The sequence below is a fragment of the Manacus vitellinus genome, unplaced genomic scaffold, assembly GCF_001715985.3.
Source record: "Manacus vitellinus isolate BGI_N305 unplaced genomic scaffold, ASM171598v3 scaffold_10_pilon, whole genome shotgun sequence".
In the NCBI taxonomy this organism is placed as follows: Eukaryota; Metazoa; Chordata; class Aves; order Passeriformes; family Pipridae; genus Manacus; species Manacus vitellinus.
Window position 1 is genome coordinate 218,313 of NW_021938838.1, and position 18,101 is coordinate 236,413.

At 39.1% G+C, this 18,101-nt stretch overlaps 1 protein-coding gene across 9 annotated transcripts in view; it reads right to left on the reverse strand.

Annotated features, from left to right (window-relative positions):
- Window positions 1–577: 577 nt before the first annotated feature.
- ESRP2 (epithelial splicing regulatory protein 2) overlaps window positions 578–18,101 on the reverse strand; it is a 42,981-nt gene continuing 25,457 nt past the window's right edge. For 4 of the 9 annotated variants that reach the window (XM_018082283.2, XM_025896089.1, XM_018082290.2 and 1 more), the window contains exons 12-18: window positions 17,989–18,031; window positions 17,196–17,497; window positions 16,250–16,471; window positions 14,779–14,977; window positions 13,368–13,560; window positions 12,161–12,338; window positions 578–1,949 (exon numbers count right to left, since the gene is read on the reverse strand). In XM_018082283.2, the coding sequence (XP_017937772.1) occupies window positions 1,791–1,949; window positions 12,161–12,338; window positions 13,368–13,560; window positions 14,779–14,977; window positions 16,250–16,471; window positions 17,196–17,497; window positions 17,989–18,031 (1,296 nt within the window). In that variant the 3' untranslated portion in view covers window positions 578–1,790. Of the gene's footprint in view, window positions 1,950–4,829; window positions 4,990–6,326; window positions 6,614–12,160; window positions 12,339–13,367; window positions 13,561–14,778; window positions 14,978–16,249; window positions 16,472–17,195; window positions 17,498–17,988; window positions 18,032–18,101 lie in introns of those variants that run through there. The other 5 variants (XM_008933399.3, XM_018082298.2, XM_018082294.2 and 2 more) reach the window with 5 other exon arrangements.

The following is an 18,101-nucleotide window of genomic DNA, read 5'->3' on the forward strand; positions in this document are numbered from 1 at the left end:
TTTTCCTCCAGTCCCACCCAATTGTGCTGAAACTCCCTTCTGGAGATTTTAATGATGAAATGGCATCTGGCATGAGATAATTCTGACTAGAGAGAAATAAACCCTATTATCTTTACATGATTCCCTCCCCTTCTCCATTTTTACAATAAAAAGGCTGACTGGCTCCATCATAACTTAAATGTAGCATTTTGGGTTGCACAGAAAAGCGAGTGACCCATTAGGTCAATTAAATCCAAACATGAACACAATTTCAAGTTCAATACTTTGTTTCCTCTGGCAACAGAATGAGAACACTAAGCATGTAAACAGTTACATCACCGTTGCCTAAAGAGTGTTCCACTACAAAAGAAACATGCCTCATCCACATTTCTGGTTTACCAGCACACTCAAAAAGGAAAAAAAAAACCACAAGAAAAGTCATACCATTCACTCAAAGTACAAATGCTTATCTAAATCTAGGAGAAGAGAGAAGTGTGTAAGAGGTTATTTATCAAAGAATGATGCTCTGTGAAAATACATTAAACCAAAGCATACATTAAACCAAAGTTTAACGTACTTTCAAAAGCCAATGCACGTAGTAAGCATCTCTTTTATTTGTTGTAATATAAAGAAGCATACATCATTCAGTTCTTTAAAGTACAACTCAAATTGTACACTAACAAAAAGGATCAATTCAGACATCCATGAACATGTCAACAACAGAATTCATTACATTTTGCTCTGCTGGTATTGCACTTGGAATGGTTTTGAAGTAAGGCACAGTAAAAACAAAGTCATTTAGTGCTTCTACAGCAGATGTCTTTTTTTAAACACATGCTACATGACATAAAAGTACTTCTAGCTTATGTATGTACACAGGGGAAAAAGAAAAAAGCATGCACTAGAGAATTCAGATTCCAACATATCTTGTTGTTTCATAATATACAAATAAAGTAGTTTAAAGATGTAAACAAATTGCATGCACATAAACTAGAGCAAAATCTTTAATACAGTATCTGAAAGCTATTATGCTTAAATAAAAAAATATAACTTATCAGTACTCAGGTTTATGTGCCATTTTTGTCCTGCAGAGATTAAGTTTGTGGCTGGGGGCAGCAAGTTATGGGCAGGCAGGGAGGGTTTTTCTGATTTTGATGTTGGTTTTATTTTTTTTTCTTTACATGTTGGCAGCAGTACACTGGTAAGAAAGACAAATATGGCTTTGCAAAACAAGGTCTAATGAAAACATGAAAAAGCAAAATTGCATTTGGGGTCCAGCATCCTGATATTTTTCAGTCGAGAACAATACAAAACAAAAATCAATATGATCTATGCTTTGAACTGGGTAAGTTATGCATTCCAAAAGACCTTCCTAAAGACATTTAAACTCTACAAAAAACAGGACACTTTGTCAAGTGTAAACTCTTAAAAACTAAACACAGAAGAATCTGAATGACTCAAGCTTCGCTTTCCACTTCAAATGCTACTAAGTTTCTCCCAAGGCTGCAATAGCTGAAGTGCTGTTAGTGTCTTCAGAATTAACTACATGCCAGGAGTGGGTTTACTTATTTTTACACAAGTACATTAGAAATTAAGTAAATTAACTGCATAATTTTTGCTTTCACTTTATCTTTGGCATAGGATGCACCATTTTTCAAATTAAGTACAGGACATTTACCACTCTGCATTCCAACTTGTTATGCTGAAAAGGCACATTTGTTGCTGCCCGGGGGGCAAGGGAAGACTTCTTATTTTGCCAAAGGCAGGGTGTTGAGTGCGACATTCTCTCCTCATCCCCAGAGAGAGTTCAGTTAGACCAGGTACAATTCTACATAGCGGCTTCCCAGGAGCTGTCCATTTTTCTCAGCCACTGCTTTCTTAGCTAGATCCAGGCTTGGAAAAGTCACCAATGCCTCGCCACTGGGCTGGCCACTAAAGTTGTAAAGCATGAGGATGGAATCTGCTTGGAGCTGCAATGGTACAAGAAAACAGAAGAAAAAAAACTATAAAGACCAGAGACCACACCTGGAAATGCAATTTTTAATGCTGCACATCTGGTTCACTCCACTCCTGTGTCTGTGGTGAAAATACTCTGGATGTTGAGAGCGGGAAGGAGGAGAAGGGATTGAAGATTAGAAGAATTCAGCTTTTAGCTTGGCAAATAGCAGCAGCTCTTGTTCTGCTGGTGTGCTGAATAGAATAGACATAATTCCATGCAAAAATTTTGCTAGAGAAGCAATTGAAATTAAAGGTTGATAAGAAAATAAAGACGTAGATGTTAATAAAAGGTAAATGGAGCAAGAAAGTCCAGGCATTCAATGAATAGTTCTTGTACTATGTGGACTACTGGCCAAGTGACAAAGGATATATATAAGGTATGTGAATACTCACACATACAGTTAAAAAAACAAACAAACAAACAAACACACATACACAAAAAATAAAAGAGCTGCTACGAGTTCTGTGTTGGGAGGATGAGCTGAACTCAACACAAGCATACAGCACAAGAAAGATTTTTCAGAAAAATGAAGTAAAATTTGGTGCAGTCCAACTGAAATAAGTACTTATTGCAATTTTAACAAGGTTAAGAAAAAGCAGGGTAGCAGATGAGATTATTTAGTCACTGGAGTTGATTTACTTTGGAGAGCATTAGCCCTCATAAAGTCTTAAAAGGCAGTTCCAAATTGCTGAGTTCAAAGCAGACATCTGTCTGCCCTGTTGTACTCCATCCATTTCCCATAACATGCAGGAAGTACTTCCAAGGTAAGTTTGGAACCCCTGTTTGTTGGATAGAAATGAATATCAGTGAAGTTTCAAAACCAAAGGCTGAAGGATCAAAAGCTCAGCACACAAGTTAATTTGTTGGAGAAAACAGTGTCAGACAAAACCATGCTGGAGAACCAACCAATTTTAGGAGTATTAACCCAATTCAAGTTAGGTTCATGTGACATATGTCCTCTTGAGTTTATAAAAGGTTAAAATATTTAAGGGTTTCACTTTTGTAGAATTTGTGTGCCTGGTATACTGTAAGAAATAGAATTCTCAGTTATTACCAAGAGCAGTTTCTGACAGCTTTACATTCAAACATATGGAAATAAAGCAAGTACATGCCAGAGCTTCACTTACCCAAACACTGAGCAGGTAGTACAAATATTCTTAAGATATAAGCAACGGTACACATTAGAAACCAAAAGCATGCATAAGACAGTTAGTACAGACTTTGCATTATTTCTTCTCAGGTAACTAAAGTTAGCCAAGAAATAGCATACAGAAAGAAATTCAAAGACAAATAAAAACCCTCATGTCTAAAGCCCACTTCAACTTTGGAAGTAATCTTGGTTTATTTCAGAATAACACTGTGCTCAAAGAGAAAGTTGAACACAGTTTGGATTAAGTCAGAAATCTGAGCTAAAAGATGCTCTACTCCAAACAAGCTCTGTTATTAATCCATATGGGATGAAGTCATTTGCCACCAGCTCAGAACAGAAATTTAATATTGCAGGTTAGAGTCAGCTGAAAACACACATGGAGCACAGTTAGACTTCTAAGCACAGAGAAGAGCTTTAAAAACAGTTTATTGGTGTAATACCAATGTAAGGATCTGGAAATTCATGTTATAAGGGTTGCATAGAAAGCTAGCAGAGAAGTTTATGCATTCTGCAAGCAACATAATTAAAAGAGTTAAATAAACCCCTTCAGTTTCATTTTAAGACACACTAGGGTTAAGTTCTTATTCATATGGATTTATAGAGATAGAAATAGATTTTCTTTATGCACATATGTGTTTTATAATTAGATTCAGATTCAAAGAAATATTTTATCTGGATTTTTTTTTAATTCTAAAAAGAGTGGTATATGTTTAATACTACTTTGAGCCACTTAGAATTCAGGATGAGCTACTCTGTGAATTAGTCAAAGACTTTTTCCATGCCATACATAGTAGAAATCTACTGCTGATCTGGTTTTCCAGTTAATCACCAGACCACGCAGCCTCTAGTCTGTCTGCTCCCCAGTAGATCCAACAGTATCATGAGAAACCAACTAATTTGAAAACAACTGAGTTGATGGTGTTCATGTGGAAGTACCTTTGTCTATGAAGGTAATTGTCTTAAGGCACAGTATTTGATTGCCATATTTGTACTAAAAGTTTGTTGTGGTTTTTTTTCTTAAGGAGAAAAAAATTATACTGACTAACCAGTAGCATTTTGAATGGAATACAATAGTACTGGGACATCCAGTACTCCACACAGGCCACAGCGAGTTCTTAAAGAATTATGTGTTAGTGCCAAATATGCAGGCAAGTTTACTGTTAGTAAATCTAGTTAATTGCATCAGAAAGTCACTATACCCAAAAAACCTCTCCTAAAAAAATAAAGTAATAGCTCACATTGCATTAGGGAGATCAAGAAACAGAAATATTAATCTCCAGCCAGCTATATCGTACAGAAAAGACAAAGCCAGAGGTCTGGGGTTTTTTGCCCACAACTTAGCACGTGCTTTCTAGCAAGAGGAAGAAAAAAAATCATCTTCTACCACTCTACTAAAAGTAAAATATTGGTCTGGAAGCTTTACATGAGAAACAAGCACTAAGAAACCCTGCTGGAAGTTTAACACACCGTCTGAGCAGAACCAGGCAATCACACTACCTCCACCACTGCTACCCCAACCACGGATCACAGTGGGCCCATTTCCTTAGGTTAGTTGATTTTTTAAGCAGAAGGACTAATGCAAGGATCCCAACGCAAGCTAATAAGGGGGAAAAGCCACAAGAAAAAAAATCTCTATCACCAAGCCCTTCTTTCCCTTCCCATTCACCTCTGGAGACACAGGTTCTGCCAGTCATATCTTACCTTCTTCAGAAGTTACAAAGAGTTACAAACAGACCCACTCTTTCGGTGCTTGTAACACACTCCTGGCTTGATCGCTCAGCTGAATCAGACCATTGTAGTCATCGGGTGCATACTACAGTACAAGTGTGACACGGGAGAGTCAGCAAGAGAAGGAACAGTCCTGCTACAGCAACCCACACAGATGATCATTTGCAACCATAATTAAGAGTATCAGCTATAATAACTGGCAGGAGACAGTGAATTTGACAGATGCTATTTTTACACAAGATAAAAAAAATGTACATCAACTGTATTACTGGTCATAGGAATAGATATAAAATAAATGCTTGTGGGGAAAATTCTGAACTGTATTTGAACTGTTCCTTATTGAGGAAGGGAATTAGCTCAGATTATGAAGTGCTTATTTTTTTTTTCCTTCTACTCATGAGATGGCAGCATCAGGTAACCAAACTCTTCAAGTTTGCATGAGCAAAATGACACCTCCAGTAATGGCTCTCACTGGGACAGATGAGCATCTCCCAGCCTGCACACTGAAGTGGGGCATTGGTAGAAGTGTATGGACCTTGTTCAGACCTTTTATGTACCCATGGAAATAAACTGCACCTTCTCTAGGGTAGAGTGATAAACACTTTAACTGCATATAATGCTTGCACTACATAGACTACACCAATGCAATTAAAGAAAATCAGTGTCCTGGCATGAATGCACCTACAAGATAAAATTTATATCAGTGTGGTATATTTCTACATAGAAAAAAAGAAATAAATGATCCATGTAGCTGCATCATGATAGATTTGTAGAAGTAGTATATTAAAATAAAAATAGTGACTATACAGTACAGTCACACCAACAAATTAAAACAAAAACTCATATATGTACCAGATCTAAGATTCACTTGAGGTCCTGAATCCGAACAGTAATCACACATACTATTGGCCTGGTACAAATATAAAACACATAGTCAGAAAATACATCTTGGGGGATATGAAACATTCTTTTTATCTCATAATCTTGCCAAATTATATCCTGGAAAAGGACTGAGAATTCTTGCACATGCTGCAAAGTGGCTCCTATAATCCAGAAGACAAAGTGTGTAGCATAACACAAATTATCGAATATCCTTTTGGTGGCAAGAAGGTTTTCCTGCCCTACAAAATGGCTGTTTTGCACTAACATTTTAGATGATTGCCAAATGCACACAGTATGGATGTACTATGCTGCCTTCCTTTGATATTTCTATAATACAAAAAGTCTCCTGCCAGCTTAGGGAGAAAAAGGTGTTATATTTGGGCATACAGGACACATCGTATCCATCCAAAGGGAAGTTGAAAAGAAATAAACAGCCAGTATACACCTTTCACAGAGAACAATAACCAGGAGCCCAGAGAACATAAAAGAAAAGAACCTCCCAGAATTTTTACTACTGAATTCTAGTCACCTTCACATCTAGATCCATGCCATTAAGTAAAAGACAAATATAAGAAGTATTTTCTAGATAGTCTCTGCTAGGGAAACCAGACCGTGCAAATATTAGATTTATCAGTTCCCAGACCTGCCCTTGAAACAAATCTACAAAATGTAAGTTTGCTCTTTGGAAAGAATGTCTCAAGATAGTACATACTTTAGATTACCAGTAGATGTACAGTAGGCAAAGATCTACAGGCTCTTGTGAGGGACAGTATTTCAAAGGTTACGCTTGAAATGCAATAAATTATGTTGAAAACATGAAAGTGGGAAAATTATCCTGCACAGAAAGTCAAAGTTGTCAGAGCTTAGGCTCAGACCTAAAGAAAGAGAAACAGAAAGAAGAAAAAAAAAAATCATCAAAAGACCTAGCGATAGAAGCAGCTTCTAATCGCAAGAACAATAGGTAAGAGACTGCAGTCAATTAAAACAGAAGCTGTGCAACAGGAAATTCTTCAAATGAAATAAAAACTACCCTAATTTGCCTGAGTAAGCACATGATTGTGAACATACTTCTGATTCTATCTGCATTTCAGAATCCATAAGAACAAAACAAAAGTATTCAACCACACAGGACAAAGCCAAGGGTAAACTGGTTAATAAAGAGGTAGTATACTACACTTTCTCTTTGTACATTTTTTCCTCTTTTATTTCTTTCATCTATGGTGAGGGAAATATGGGACTGTTCTCATCCCCTCACATACTATGCACAGATTTAACCAGGTCACTAACCAGTAAGTCATTGATTTCCGTTTCATTTTTGCAGTTCCTACAGTGAACATTCAAAGCTCAGTCTAAAAACAGCACATACAAAGCAATCTAGGTGAAAAAGAAAAAAAACACTGCTAAAAAAAACAAACAGGAAAGTATATTTAGGTACACCTCAACTGGGAAAAAATGGGAGCAAATAAAAGGGAAACATCACAGGAAAAATGGCCACTTCCTGGATGGCAGCTGCAATTATGGCCTAAACTACCAATAAACCATAACAGAACAGTTCCCAGAGGGATCTCTCAGACTTCGGGAAAAAGCCTAGATAGACCAAGTCTGGAACATAAAAGGAGATCTGATGACTAGGTAACTGCAACCTTTAGCACAAGAGTCAGGAGAAATGCCCTAAACTGGCTTTGCCCCTGAAGTGTCTCATATTCACAGCAGTGCTGATATTCACCAGCAGCCACGGGAGCACTCCGAGGAAGGGACCCCACTGGAGTGGTCTGTGTGTCAGAGAGACCCCACTGGAGTGGTCTGTGTGTCAGAGAGACCCCACTGGAGTGGTCTGTGTGTCAGAGAGACCCCACTGGAAGGGTTTGTGTGTCAGAGCCTGCCTGTCCCTGTACCAGGTAATGCCTGTTCAAGCTGCCACTTCAGCCTTGCTTCAGCGTGGGAAGCAGCAGACAGAAACTGGAACCACTAATTTACCAGTCCCAGTCTCATAGATGGTTTCTCCACACAGGCAACACTTTCAGGTGGAAGATACATTTAGGACTAAAGCCAAACAAACAGCGTTCTCTATTCTGAGAGCATGGGGGTGAGCATAAAATAGTGTCTGTATTGCCAGATGACTTCAAATAGCAGTAAGTGGGAATTCTATCCCCTTTCCCTTCCCTAGTCAAAATGTGCTATCCCTAGGATTGGCATACAGATGATGGGGTGTCCTTCTCAGACTACAAAGAGTCAGATTTCAAAAGGAACCCATAGGAAACAGAGAATACTTCTTTGTTTAAGCATGCATTTCAGAGAAAAAAACCTAATCCCTAAAAAGTCAGTAACAATGAAATCAGCTGTCCTGACACAAGAGAGAAATGTTGCTAATGCCCTTGGAATTTAGCCATGCACCCACTTCCTTTCATTTCCTTATTACTGTTTTAAGCACAAGTCGCCCTCCTCCCCTCCAGTGACAAGCCTTGAATTCTGGGTCTCTGAAGACTTGGAGGATTAATATACTGCAAAAGGTCTTTTTAACTGCGGACAACAGGCACCAAAGCCCAGTACAGGTTGAAAGAACAGTATTTATTTTAAGCTTCTCTTACCTAAAAACATGTACACAAAAGTTCCTACATTTCCATTCTAGTCTTTTTCAGCAAGTTCAGGAGGCTTTAAATAAAGTGCCCATGGTCCCTAAATCTTAGTCATCTTCTAGTTTATTTTTTTTACTACTATACTTAGAGCTTACCTAAATAGCAGTCTGCTTTCTAAGCACTAATCCACAGGGTCTTTTTCAGGCAGGTATGAATTCACATTCATGCCAACCTCCAAGAAACTGGGTAAGTCCTCCGAAATGCATGCTGAATCCCAGCCAAGACAACAGCTGGGAACTGGCTTTGGGCAGCTAAGACAGGGGCACAGTTAAATTGCCTCTGCTTATTCATTAACCCAACGGTTCTTGTCACGATACCAACTGGGTCAGTATTTGCATTCTCATAGAAAAACAAACAAAAGAGTCAGTATTTGGAGACTAGAAATATTTCTCATTGATTCGTTCAGTGGCTAAGTAGTAAAATCCATAGAGAATTTAGCCACTAAATGTGAAAAAAAATAAAGATATTTAAGTGAAAAAGTTTGTTCTGATACACACCAACCTCACATAAATCCATGACCACTACTACCCCTGTTCCTTCATTATTTACTTGAGTTTTCTCACTGCTTCTACAGCTGTACAGAGCAATGACCTAAAGGAACACTGAGGAGTCTTGTTGCATGTAATTAATATTTTTGCACCACTTCTTCTAGCAGGTGTTTTAGCACTTGTCAAAGCAACTACTGTCACCCCACTGTCCTATGAATTGCATAGTGAAGTCTCTGATTTTGTTGTTTTGGTTATTTTGGGGTTTGTTGTTTTTTCAATGTAGTTTTAGTTGGTTTGGATTTTGTTGTTGTTTTTTAGCTATGTATCCTTTAGCTATGTATCCAGTATACAATTGGACTCAAATCAATGGTCCTGTTGCATTACAGTGCAACTAAAAAGCAGTTTAAGATGTATTACTGAGTCAGAGAGTACTAACAATAGCTGTTTTGAAGATTACAGTACACTACAATTATATTCAGAAAGGTAATGGGGAAAATTACCATCTCCAAGATTTACTACTAAAATTTTTCACAAGTTTTTTGATTGTTTAATCCAAGTTACAATAAATAGAAGGAATTTTCAACAATAAAAACAAGAAAGCAGAACCATGAGAACAAATCAAGCTGCTGAAACACTAAGCAAGAGGCTAATGTTGATAAAATTAAACTAAAATTAAAATGCTGATCTGCAGACTTTTACATTATTTGTTATTAGAAGCATGTACTGATGTTGAGACCAGCTTGTTGAAGCCCACGATAAGCAAAGTCTATCTCTGAAGAGGCAGGTCTGGTATGAAAGGTGCTTTCACTTAAGTAGCAACATGTGCACACATGCAATATATAGAGCCCATGAAGACTGAAGGAAAAAACCAGAAGAGAATAAAGCAAGAACTAAAACTGAAACCCTGTTCCTTTCAGAAAAGGACATAAAAAGACAAAAATCACCCTTCAGTCTCAGCATCTCCGATCTGATTCCCAGAGCACCAACACTGAAGCCCATTGAACACCAACATCAATTAGCTCTACATAGATTAAAACCACACCAAACCACTGATGATTATTAGGGGCTCACTTTATGAACAAGCAGAAGAATGATGTAATAAATCCTTGGGCAGCAGCAGAAAATGAAAAAATAATGTGAGGAAAGGGGAGGAAAAAAAGAAAAAAAAAAAGATTAGTTATTGCTCCAGAGATATAATTTTGTCCCATTACAGTAAGTCACCACCTCTTTTTCCCCTAAAGGAATCAGAGAGTATAAAACCAGCATTACCACACACAGGGTTCCAAGAACAATTCAAAAGAATTCCTTGGCTTCTTTATAAGATTTTGAACCCGATCTCATTTGGACAACATCTTCTAGAGAATCTGAAGAGGTGACCAATTTAATAACAGTAACTGATGATGACAGGAGGTTGCAGCAGCAGAACATAGTTTTCACCTTGTGGCAAAATTTCTATTCATCTAATCCTTTAACTATGCAATACAAACACCATGAACTGCTCTCCAAATGCAGAAAGAAGGAAAAGGGCAAACAGCGCCAGACACAAAGTCCAGATTCACTAAACTAAAGATTTAGTGGGAAATAGAGCTACTAAAGATTGTCACTGACCTGTTCCATGCACAGACGGGTGCAGGCCACATTTTTCAAAGGTGCACTTGTTTACTTCTAGCTGAATTTCAGTTTCGAAAATAGGCTTCCCCACTTAAGGTTCTAATACATCTACCACCTACCCACCAAAAACCCCAGTCAGCTGAAAAAAACTGCAAGGCAAAATATCAGTGCCTAAACAGCAAGATGAATTATTATTACTGTTTGTGTGGAAATCATGAAAGCCACAAATAATTGAATTTGGTTTGAACTCTTTTCTGTTGAAGAAAAAGTCCTTAAACCACAACAAATTTAGTTTCTTTTTAATCTTTGTCAAAATTTATCACACTTCTTATGTGCTAATCTTCAAATTTTTCCACTGAGAAACTGAGTATGTAAAACTGTTTTAAACAAATGTAACATTTGAAAAAGACACAATAGGTAGAGCACTGCATCTTCCAAGTACTGAAAACTTGGAACATACACATTTAAGCATCTGTTCTCAGTGTACATTCACTTACACAGCAGATAGTTGGCTCTACAAATTAAAGCTCATTGTTCTTTAAGAATCTTAAGATAAAAAAAGAAATAAAAAAAGAAAACATACCATGCCTGAGTGTTTCCTATTAACTGCTGCTACGCCTTAAAAAGAATCCACCTGCATCCTACGCTTTAGCACTATCACTGTTATCCACCTTACAGAATGCTGCAGGAAAAACATGCAAAACCTTTTCACACAAATCACTGGCAGTGGTTTGAGACCCACCAAGAGGATTTTACGTCAGGGCTTCTGACTAGTACCCAGAAGAGCAGAGCTGGCAGTTGTGTAAGTGCTGTTATTATCCACAGAAGTTAAATATGGACTGGAATATACCATATTCAATTATCTTTCTTCTTAATAAACTTGTGATGACAAAACATGATTATAGATACAATATCCTCTGAGACAAAGGGCAGAAGACATGAAAGGACCCATTCCATCAATTCAAATAAGTGTTACTGGAAAAAATGTTTGTACTTGGTGTTTCTTTTTTTAATTTATCAAGAAGACAAGTTCTATACGTTTGCTCACTGAGAGCAGTCAATCAATACATACTGACTGAAATTATCTATAGCATGTAGAATATTTGCTATCAGGACAAACAGTTTGGAGAATACAGTTTTCCTTTCGTTTGCAATGTAATGCAATTTTAATGGAAAATATTCCTGTCTGTGACCAAAATAGTCAGTACTTGAAAGAGTGTCTGACAGAGGCATCTGTCTTTCTCTTGCAAGCAAGTCACCACAGCCAGCTCAGAGCCCTCTGTACTAGAAATTTGCTCTCAGCAGACTTTAACACTTAAGTCTTGAAGGACAAACACTGGGCCTACCTAAGGCTCCTACCAAAAAGTGGTCAGGACCGAAAGCTTTTGGCAGCTCCCCTTCCTCTGGCAGCCCCTTCCAGCCCCACTCACAACGGGGCTCTGCACTTTCTTGCTCTTCAAACTCAAACCCTAAACCTAGACACTAAATCACTGCTTTCTAATTAGGATATGTTTATTATATAAGAAATAAGGCAGACTGTGTGCTACACTTTGGTCTGGCAGTTAAATATGGAGCCTGCACACTCGTTTGGCAGATTCCAAAAGCACTCACTTGGCTCCATCTGATCTCCACCGATCAAGACTCGAAGGTCCAAATACAATGGCAAGCACAGGAACTGCAAACTAACCTGGTAGCCCTGGAAGAAGCTGAGTATCTCCTTCATTCCTGTGTTGTATGGCAAGCCCTGCATCCGGACCAGCGCTCCAGGCTGGGGCAGGATCGGAGTGTGGGTGGCAGTGGCAGCAGCAGCTACAGCTCCTGGAGGAGCTGCAATGTACCCCACTGCGGTAGGAGACACTGGAGGACTGAAAGAGAAAGAGGGAGCAAAACTGTTATGAAAACCAGTAGCCAGTTCTAGTTCTTGGAATAGGCAAAGATGAATCTGAAAATTTAAGTCTGAAAGTAAACCCCAATACCACAGAAAATCAAACAGCCCTGATGTGGATTGCTCTGTGGACTTTCTTAATTTCTCTTCAGCATCTGATGATCTATTTTTAGAGAAAGGAGGGAAAGGAAAATAGCTAACATTTGTAGCTAAAGACATAAGGAGTGGCACTTGATATTTCACAGGGGAAAACAAAAAGTAGCTGCAGAAGACTTAAAATAGTTAATAATTTCCTAAAGAAAAAAGGAGAGGGGTGTGTCATAATATGAAAAGCAGGCAAATGCCCAAATCTGGCATTTCTGAGCCACAAAATAGCCATGAGTTAGCATCTCCAGCTCTGGCCAGGACCCATACAGCAAGTTACCACATACTCAAGCTAACAAGTGTCACAAGCCTAGGAACTACCAATGAACAAGCTATTTCCCCATGGACCCAAGCTCCAGACTGCAGTGACTCATGCTGATATCATCTCTGGGAAGGGAAAAGGTGGATATCTGCTTTGCTTTCACATGTAAAAGTGTTCTTTGGTCTCAGTGATACACAAAATCAAAACTAGTACACACCTATGATGAGCCTTTCAGTATGGAAACAGCGTTGTAAGTAAAAGAACAAACTAAGAGATGAGTGTGTAGAGGCATTTATTGACACAGCTTCTCTCCTGGCCAAGAAATAGAACTGCCTTGCTGACATTGCCTCAGTGCCAAAAAACTCTGTTAAATATTAGACCAACATTATCATGAGATTCCAACAGAACCTACAGAAGAGACGAACTTCACTGCGAGGCCACAGAGAATCAGTTAAAATGGTTACTGCCTCTGCTACCAAACATCGAGTTCCCAGGACCACCTACCCCAGAAGTACAAATTTAAGGGCTGTTCACAAGTGACCACCCAGTTGCCTGCTGCACTGAGATGAAAGGTCAAGAGAAGCAGTTAAATCTTGGGGTTACCTGGGATAGTAAGCTGTGTAATTCATATAAAGCTGAGCAGCCTGAGCTGGGTAGTAGGTAACAGCTGGAGGAGCAGCTGCAGAGGCCTGGGGAGTCCTGGTGGTTGGCAAGAGGGCTTGTGGCTGGTACAGTGCTGCCTCTGCTGGAATCACAGCTGCTGTCTGGAAAGCAGCATAAGCTGGTGGAGAGAGACCTAAAACCAAACCAGGACACAGCAGCAAAAAGCAATCAGAATGGAGGTCTCTAGGATGTGTAATTCCTTTCCTACAGCAATGTCACTAAAATTGATTGAAACCATCTGGGCACGATAGATAAACACCTGAGCAAAGACTTGTCTCTAACCTCTCCCCTGGAGACCCTTGCTGTGTCACCATGAATGACAACTGGAACATTTGGAATGAGTAATTCCTGAAAGTTCACAACTGCTAGAGCTGAGAGGCCTTGTCCACATGTAAATGGAAAGTAGGGAACTTGAGAGTTATTCAAAGAAAGCATAAAGCCATGTGCATAGAGAAAGCAGGCGTGCACACCAACACACCCTCATTTTTTCTTACAGAAGTTGTACTCTGTGGGACAAAAGTATCAAAATAGGAGCTACACATGGGCATCCATAACTGCTGACCATGAGTCTTCTTCATGTATAAGCTTCCTGTGGCTTCAAAAAGTATTTTTAGGATATATCAAATGGAAAAGAGAATAACCCACTAGATCACTAGTCTGATGCATTTTGATGAACAATTACCTAATTTGTATAGGAATATTAAGCTTAGCTTGGTGTGCAGTCAGATTGTTTTTATATACTATATTTGGCAGCTTTTTACTCTTTTGCAAATACACGTCAGTATCTGCTTTGTGATTTGGTAGTGACACTAATTAGAACAGTACAGTAAAGGTTCATTTTAGTTCCTCAATAATGTTCACTGTGATTTTAAAATAAAAGAATTAAAATCCGTCTAACTTCACCACTCTGTAGTCTGTTAGTATATCAACCCAATGGGTGTTTTCCTTCAAAAATAAGCCCAAAGAGTACCTTCTCAATGCTCTAAGGCAAGATAGCAAGAGCACTCATCGGCAGCTAGAGTATAGAACTTCTCCCTATTTTAAAAATCCCCTAATTGCAAGTAGGTTTCACTACAGGCAAGTCTACTGCAGAGCTCAGAAGAACAGTACACCCATCAAAAGCAAAGTGTGCAACAATTTCACTGGCAAGGCCTTGCTGCCCTCTACTCATCACCGAAAATACAATAAAAACGCCTCTGATCAGTCCCATTATTGCCCAAAGGGAACAATTCCAATCTCAGCATGTATATTGATCATGGCAAAACCGAGTCAAAAGGTGAAAGGCCACAAGCTTCAGCACCTACCACATGTCAGCCTTTAGCAGCAGAGAGCAGAAGAATTGGAGACTTACATGGTAACTTACATGGCGGTGGGGATAAGCCACTACGATTTAAAGTGCCACCCATTAAAACAAAGTTCATCTCCTCTCCTGAACACTGGAATACTTCCACATAACGGTCCTTCATCATTTTTTTGTGACATTTTTGAGCCACCATAAAGGCTTTGTCAGCAGATTTCATTTGGATAAAAGCATCACCTGATGGTCGTCCCTAGGGGGAGGCGGGGAAATAATTGTAAGTCAGTCTGTTGTTAAATCACCCAGATCACAAGAAATGCAAGATCAAACATCTACTGAAAGTCTGTATTGCTCTTCCTCCTCTGGCACTAATGACTATTGACCCAACAATTATTTATAGGAGCAGAAAAATCAAGACACATGCAAGCAGTTCCCAGTTAACACAATGCTTCACTCTTCTGCAGAAAAAAACGGAGAATCATGAAGCACGGAAAAAAAAGTTTGGAGGTCTCTAATCCAAAGGCTGCTCAAAGCATGACAAACCTTCAAGTTATATCAGGCCACTCATTGCCTTCTCCACTTGATATCTGAGGATCTCCAGGGGTGGAGATTCCACACCATCTCTGGGAACCTGTTTGGGTGCTTAGCTAATTTCTCATTGTGATTTTGTTTTTTCCTTTTCACCTAAATGGGATTTTTCTTGATGCAATTTATAAACACTATCCCTTATTCTTTTGCTGTGAAGCTCTAGGAAGAGTCTGGCTTTGCCTTCCCTGCAACTACTTTTTAGGAACAACAGCTCCAGATCCTTCAGTAAAGTCCATAGCTACATCAGAAATTGATTTCCAGGTCTGATTTTCTGCAATCTGACAGACACAGTTGTATACATAAAATACTAAAAATTTCTTTAACCAAAAAAAAAAAAATAAAGATAAAAATCAAAACAAGTATAGACAACCTGTTTCATTTGTTTTCTTTAATACCTCAGTATTTCTGTGGCTGAGAGTTTTTTTAACACAAGGCAACAGGGAAAATATATCCCTATGATCATGTCATTAAAATATACTCAAACCACAATTTTTAATTAGCAACTTCCTTTAAAGCCTGAGAAATCTCTAGTCAAATTATAAGTTAGGAAAACCTAATTTTGACACAAATACCACTCAAACAACACAGTAGGAACCCCAAGGCTGACAGAGCAGTTATGCCATCTAATAAGAGACATTTCTCTCTTGTATATCTCCAGCACCTCATGGAAACATAAGAACCATTTCAACAGGGTTGAAGAACATTATCAGTATAAGAACAGGTTTCATCCTCCCCAGACTGATGCATACACACATACAGAGAAAGAAAAGCAAGTCTGTATGTAAAAGGGGAAGAGAAATGAGGAAAAGAGACAAAGAGAACATTGTATTTTCCCAAAGTTAAAGACTGAAGCACAGCCAGGATCAGCTAAGCTGCCCTGACTTCCAACTCCGTTCAGACACTGGCAAGTCAATCCTCCCAGGCAAAGTGCTGTTACCTGCTGATTAAGGACCATGTGAACTCCATGGGGCTTGATGTCCCCGGTGGCGTCTCCCATGAATTCCAGGATGTCATCGATGCCCGCGGTGTACGGGAGCCCTCGGAGCCGGACACAGTCCCGGACACTGCCCGTGGCAATGGTGTAGGGCGGGGGGATGACTGGGATGATGGGAGTTGGCAGGGTTGGGATGAGAGGTGTTGACATATATCGATTAAGTACCTGTTGGGGAAAAAGCACAGCGACAGATTTACACATCATCTGCCTGAGCACAGACCAACTCTCACAGTACTTTTTCCAACAGCATGGAAAAAACCCCTTCTTAAACCAGATTACTGCTGTTACTTTCCTGTTGGGCATTTGAAAGCTTCAAACTCAGAAAGGGAGAGGGAAAGGCTAACAAATTCAATTTGCTAGACTCTAATAACAGACTTTTCTAATCTCAATATAAAAAAGGTTAAAAGCCAATTACAGTTGATTTTATAATATCTGAAACCACATTTGTGCTAATAAATCAGTATTGTCACATACAGTTCTTAGTTAAGTTAGGGCTAATTAAAACAAGTCATTTTAAAAGAACTGAGACCTGAAATAACCAATAAGTAAAAATACGAGCTCTAATTTATTCATAAAACCTGACTGGTTAAGTGAGAGTGTTTGCTTTTTTAACCTGAGTGCTCATCTCCAAGTACAGAGCTTCTGAAGAAAACAAACAAATAAATAAGAACTGTAAGAGACTTCGATCTCGGCATGTCCTGTTGACTCGTTCCCAAATGACAAAATGAAAATATGATGTGTTAGGGCTTACTGCTGAAAAACATTTTCAGTGATGATTATCACAAATAAACACACTCTACTGAAAGAGGTACCAAAAAAGAGGCTACAGCTTTAGTTTTGTCAAAAGGGATTCTTCTTAGTTTTGAGTCTCACAGTCAATAGTTACAACCTGTTGGACTTCTGCTGCTGTGCTCCTGAAGAGTTCTATGTAACGTTTTCCAAGTATTTCTTTGTGCTTTTTAAGCGCACTTTGTGCATATTCTTCGCAGGAAAATAACACAAATGCGTCTCCTGTGGGCCTGCCATCTGGGTACTTGACAAAGAGAAGTCCCTCTTTCCCTCCTGTGACTGGGCACTCGGGCCCCAGGAACCCCAGGACATCCTCCTGCGTAGCAGTGAATGGAAGGCCTCTCATCCGGATGATAACTTGGTTCTCCTTGGATAAGAACTGGGCCACTTCATTGGAGGTGCCTGGTGGACAGAGAACAGCACATGGTCATGCTGGTCACTTCTGTAAGACAGAGCAGTGGCGAAGCAGGAAGGAAAAATACAGGAGGGGAGTAGAGAACAACAAACCCACAGAAGACCTGAGGCACTACTAACTCTCAGCAATCTATTCTGAAGTGAAAATCTCTGACCCTGAAAGTGTTTTATGTTTTAATGAAATTGGAACAAAGATGAGATCAGTGTGAACTTATACAAATCCACACAGGTGCCTCCACTGCAAGAGCTCATCTTCCTCCCAGACAGCAAGACCTGCCCGTGAACATCACAGCCCAAATGCTGACAGCTCACTTTCAACCACGTCAAAACAGAACTTGACAGGGTCAAGTATTCTTGTAAGGCAAACCAGGAAAAGCTACTTCATTATCCATTTGCATCCTCAGTCAAGAAAAAATATCAGAACTAGAACAACATTCCTATGGACTTAAGTAATGGCACTGAACTCCAGCATCACTTACCTCCTGCAATTTTTAAGAATTCCTCTCCAGTTGCTTTGTAAACCTTAAAGAGAAGAAGAAAGAACAAAAAAACCCTACATGAAAATCACAACATTTAACTCTAAACAACACAC